Below are 5,829 nucleotides of genomic sequence, written 5' to 3' on the forward strand. Positions count from 1 at the left end.
CTAAACAGATTTATAAATATTTATAAATTATATTTTCAAAAAAAAACAATAAAATAGAATTTAAAATATATATATATATATAATAATATATATAAAATTAACCCAAAATAAATTTACAAATATTTATAAATTATATTTTAAAAAAACAAAAAACACAAAACAGAAAACAAAAAAACACAACAATTCAATCAATCATATCATGATCAATATAATCTATTCTACCATGATCCTAACAAACATATATTTACCTCTACAAGATTATATCATCGTCTTTTACTACTATAAAAACAAATGTTTACTTCTTTTAAGCATAATTATGCCTAGACGTCTACTATTTTAGACTAAATTAAATAGTAGGAAAAAAAAGATATTATAATATTACTTCAAATTATAAGCAGAACTATCATTGAGTTAGCAAGAGAGTGACAGCTATAATTCAATTTTTCTCATTTATAGGTTTTTTTCAGAGGGGAAATTCCTAATGAAGAAGCTTTATATTATATCATAATACAATTATATTACAACGTGATTCGTACATATGTTGCGTCAACTGACAACAACTCAGTAAATCTATACAATCGTTGCGTACAGCAACCCGACATATAAATGCGTGTTTCGAACACGGATGGGGAAGGCAATGTTGCACCGTCCCAACCACCTGGGACAACAATTACCACCTTGAAAATGGTTAAACAAACCAGGTAAATCATCCGTACATAAAATTAGTTGCAACCCTTAAAATCACAGTTCTCAAAGACTAGAATTGCTTCCCCTCTGTTCCCGACGGATTTTTATCAGAAAAATGTCAAAAATATTTATTCGACGAGCAGATGTTTCCTGTAGGCTGTGCGTAGAGCAATTCATTGACGAGTCGCTGCCGCTCTCCGATGAATTTGGCGGGTGGGGAACTACCTGCAGCGAGGATGTGGACTCCACAGAGGACACGGCTGCGTTGTTGGCATCTGACGTGGCATGGCTCGGTAAGTTCTCCATAGATGGACCCTCGTTCAGAAGCACCCTCGAAAAGGAACTGAATTTTGGCATCGCTGGTTTTTGTCGGGTGCGCTGCACGTCAGTAGCTGATGGCGACGGGACATCCAGCTGTGAGCACGAGAGCATCCCGGGAGAATGATTCAGTCGCTGAAACAATCGGCACAGAACCCAATCGTCCAACTGACACAAAGGAGGGAGCAAATTAATTAGCCCCAAAACTTACAGGTCTACTTTTAAAGTTAACGGAAATACTTTTACTTTTAAGGTTATCTGGATTTTGGAATGTTTTGAAAATTGGTCAGTTAGATTTCCAAAATGTTCTAAAATCTGTAATCATTTAGGTCAATGGCAGGTTTTGAGGTTTTGAAGTATTTTTGGAAATTTGTCACTTATGTTTATTAGATTTCCGGACTAGAAAAACGCTATCCAATTAAATTTCCAAAACAGAATATCTAATGATTTAGAAAAATTGTAGATTTTAAAATATTCTGTAAATCTGTTACTCATGTATTTTCTATAATTTGTTTTTTATGTATTTGAAAATAAATATAAATTCTTAAAATTATATTCTAAATATAGATTTGTTTTAAAATGATTTTAAATGCCGTTTTATTTTAAAATTCATTTTAAAGTGGTTGTACATTCTGAAATATTTTGAAAATCTTAGCTAATTTTTTAAATTTTTAAAATATTCTTTAGTGTATATTAAATTAAAAGATAGCTTTAAAGATCATTCTAAAAGAATTGCAGATTCAGAAATATTCTGGAAATTTTCATTAATGTTCTGTAATTTCTAGAATTTGAAACAAAAATGAGAAACTTTTTATTATGAAAACAATTATAAGAAATCTTTATTAATGTTTTGTAATTTCTGGAATTTGTTATTTGAAACAAAAATAGAAACTTTTTATTATCTTGAAAACAATTATAAAAAATCTTTATTAATGTTTTGTAATTTCTAGAATTTGAAACAAAAATGAAAAACTTTTTATCATCCTAAAAACAATTATAAATTAAAAAATGGAAAGCTTTTTATTGTCCTGAAAACAATTATAAATTAAAAAATGGAAAGCTTTTTATTGTCCTGAAGTGACTTACACACCATTCTTAAAAATTTTCATTTAGAAGTGACATTCTTTTGTAGATTTCTAGAATATTTTAGACTCTGCAATGACTTAGTGTACATTAATTAAAACACAGTCTTAAAGCTTTGGATTGCATATTCAAAATATTTTGGAAATCTTCACTAATGTTTGTAATTTCTAGAATATTTGAAAATGTGAAACAAAAATGAAAAAAAATATATATATATATATATCAGAAACCATTATAAATTAAGAAATGAAAAAGTTTTTATTATCCTGAAAACAATTATAAATTAACACACCTTTTTTATTATGGAATTGGAATTGTCATTGATTATGGAAGGAATTGTCATTTTAAAGTGATTAAACATTTTGAAATATTTTGAAAATGACTTATGTCCTATAGGTTTGTGGAATTGTCATTTTAAAGTGATTACACATTCTGAAATATTTTGAAAATGACTTATGTCCTATAGATTTTTGGAATTGGAGTTATCATTTTAAAGTGATTACACATTTTGAAATATTTTGAAAATGACTTATGTCCTATAGATTTATGGAATTGGAATTGTTGTCATTTTAAAGTGATTACAGATTTTGAAATATTTTAAAAATAACTTATGTCCTATAGATTTATGGAATTGTCATTTTAAAGTGATTATACAATCTGAAATATTTTGAAAAGGACTTATGTCCTATAGATTTCTAGAATACCCTAGACTTTGTGACAACCTAGTGTAAGCTAAATTAAAAAATAACTTCAAAGACCATTTTAATTAAATTGTTGATTCTAAAATATTCTGGAAATCTTCATTAATATTTTATAATTTCTAGAACTTTTTAAAATTTGATAAAAAAAAAAAATTTTCTGAAAACAATTGTAAATTCAAGAATAGAAATATTTTTATTGTCTTTTATAAATTAAAAAAAAATGTTAGATTATGGAATTAATTAAAAAAAAAACTCATTTTCATCATTAGTCTAAATAAATTTATAAATTGTATTTTCAAAATAAAATGAAATTACAAAAAACAATTTTAAAGCTTATCAATATTCTCCAAATTGCAATTATATTTTCAAAATAAGATGAAATTAAAAAAACAATTTTAAGGCTCATCATATCATGCAATTATATACTCTACATACACTCTATCTTATCATAGATATATCTGATAGGTACTCTTTCTTATTCTAAGGAAAAAAATATTCACCTTTACACCTTATTATATGATCATTTTAACAAAAAGAATACTGATATAAAAACAAATATTTACTTAAGCATGATTATATAACTACACATCTACTCTATAAGATTAAATTAAATAACATTACACCTTATTATATTATCATTTTAACAAAAAGAATACTAATATAAAAACAAATATTTACTTATCGAGATGCAGTAGATCCAGCCACAGAGCTATCAGTTCCAGTTCCAGTTGTTCTAGTAGTTGATCCGGTTGACACAACTTGATTTTGATCCTGATCTTGATTGAGCTCTTCTCTATTATCTATCTAAGAAGGGTAAGCATAATTATATAACTACACATCCACTCTATAAGACTAAATTAAATAACAGGTGGGGCAAAGAAGGCTTTATAATTTGAAACAGAACCAAATTAAATAGCAGGGCGAGGCAAGAATGCTTTATAATGAAACTTTGTATAAAAAAAAATGTTAAATCTTAGCAAAATCATTAGAATACAAAAATGGAATAGAAAAAAACAAGATGGTTTTATAAAATAACTATAATACTGAGACCCATTATTGAATTTAGATTTGGAAAAGAAAAAACAGAAGGGTATTGGATAAAGAATCATGATACCTAAATATTTAAAGTTATAATTGGAAAAGAAAACACAAAAGAAGATATTAAAGAATCATAATACCTCGGTATTTTAAGTTATATTTTCCCTAACTTAAAACAGAAAATCCACCTTGTAAATGGGAAATGGGAAATTTATTTTAGATTATGCAAGAGACATTGAACTTATTTGGAATTTGAGAATACTTTGAAATATAATAGAAGAGTTAGATGAAAGAATTGCATAGTTTGTTGGACCTCGAATATTTTTAAAATCCACATTTTAATATTAATATTATTGAATACTAGATGCTAATATTAATTTGGATTAAGAAAATGAGTTAATACTTTAATATTAATATTAATGGAGGTATTAATATGGGAAAATATCAGCTTGAAGAATTCTCACGGGCACAGATCCCTTTCTCTCGGTTGACAGGGTTTGGGCGAGGCAGTATTCGTGCATGATCCAGTTGGTCATCACACCCTCACCGGCCTTTCCTTTGTAAAACACCAACGATTTCTTCACGCCCACTTTTCTCGGCGACGCGCTTCCCGACATACTAACAATGGGTATGTCTGATCCTGTGGCTTTCCAGTAGCCAGAGCCGGCGGCTCTGTTTGGCCGCGCTCCGCTGGGATATTCCCGGTCCTTCTGACTGAAGAAATACCATTCGTTCTCCCCGAAAAATGCTTTCGCTGAAACACAACGCACATGAAACACATTGGTGGGTTGGGTTAGAAATGTTGATTAGATAAATCCGGAAATCAATTTGCAACAAAAAAATTGTTCGCAGAAGTCTAAAATCTAGTGAGAAAGTATACGACAGACTGTAACAGAAAATAAAAATACTAGGCATACCCAAGTGAACTTGGAGGAATGAAAACTCACCGGGCAAATCCCAGGGGTCGTGTTGGTAGGGATCAATGTCTGCAATAATTGGGGCAGGCAGAGGAGAGGAGGATACCTTCTTCTCCAGGTAATGGGTGATGAGTTCCTCATCGGTGGGATGAAATCTGAAGCCTACAAGCAGCTCTGGCACCGCCTGCTGCTGGAATGCCACTCCCTCCATCGTCAACGATTGATTGCTTGCTGAGACAGCAAGCAAGCGATCGGAGAGACGTGTTTGAAATGGTGGAGAGGAGTGTGTCTCCTTTTATGGTTGCCGCCCTCGCATTCTGCCAAACCTGTCAAATCAAAGCACTCGCAGCTAGGGCACCCACCAGTTCTCTCACGCATTGACACGTGGTCTGACGTTAACATTAACGTGGTGCCCAAGAAAGCTTGCAAACATTCAACAGGGAGAAGGCGTGAGTACGTGCTCAGAGATGTGGACAGGAATCCATCGGCAGGGGCAGGGACAAAGCCATGAGACCCAGAGAGGCAGGCGATTGGAAATGTGGACAGGAATCCATCGGCAGGCGAAGAGAGAAATATGCGGTGTGCAGAGCGCGCCGATGTTGTGGACCAAAACTGACATGTCCACCACTGCAATGTGTGGATGGCGATTCCTCGGCCATCTAGCCCAACTTTTTTTTTTTTTTATATTTCGAAATTATTTTGGTGTATATTTACGGATTCCTTTTGTGATTTAATGTTATTTTGATTATAAAATATCAAATTTTACTTTTGTGATTTAATATTATTTTGATTATAAAATATCAAATTTAGCTTTATTAAAAAAAAGGGAAAATTAAGCTTAATATTAAACCCTAACAGGGTCGTAGTCTATGAGCTCGGGAGATTTTTGAAAGCTAGGGTTTGCATATCGGGTTAGGGTTTTGAGCTATGGAAGAAATGAAAGGTATAGCGGGGAGATCTCCTCCTACCGAAATATTGTGATTGGCGAAGCAAGTGCGCAGGGCACGCAGGCGGCCAACACACAAAACGAGTAGGGAAAAGGACTCCCAGTCCTCGGGGCCCAATGGCAGAATCGGTTGCGAGGC

At 31.8% G+C, this 5,829-nt stretch overlaps 1 protein-coding gene across 1 annotated transcript; it reads right to left on the reverse strand.

Moving 5' to 3' along the window:
- Positions 1-638: 638 nt before the first annotated feature.
- Positions 639-5,019, reverse strand: LOC149169608 (NAC domain-containing protein 18-like). The gene is made up of 3 exons (XM_089428747.1): positions 4,775-5,019; positions 4,292-4,581; positions 639-1,173 (listed from the first exon to the last, which is right to left on the reverse strand). The coding sequence occupies exons 1-3, from the start codon at positions 4,953-4,955 to the stop codon at positions 751-753; spliced, it is 894 nt and encodes a 297-aa protein (XP_089284873.1). The 5' UTR covers positions 4,956-5,019; the 3' UTR covers positions 639-750.
- Between the last annotated feature and the right edge of the window lie 810 nt (positions 5,020-5,829).

Source organism: Pinus tabuliformis, chromosome 4_2 (genome assembly GCF_031772625.1).
Source record: "Pinus tabuliformis cultivar Carrire ecotype Pingquan chromosome 4_2, CPIR1, whole genome shotgun sequence".
In the NCBI taxonomy this organism is placed as follows: Eukaryota; Viridiplantae; Streptophyta; class Pinopsida; order Pinales; family Pinaceae; genus Pinus; species Pinus tabuliformis.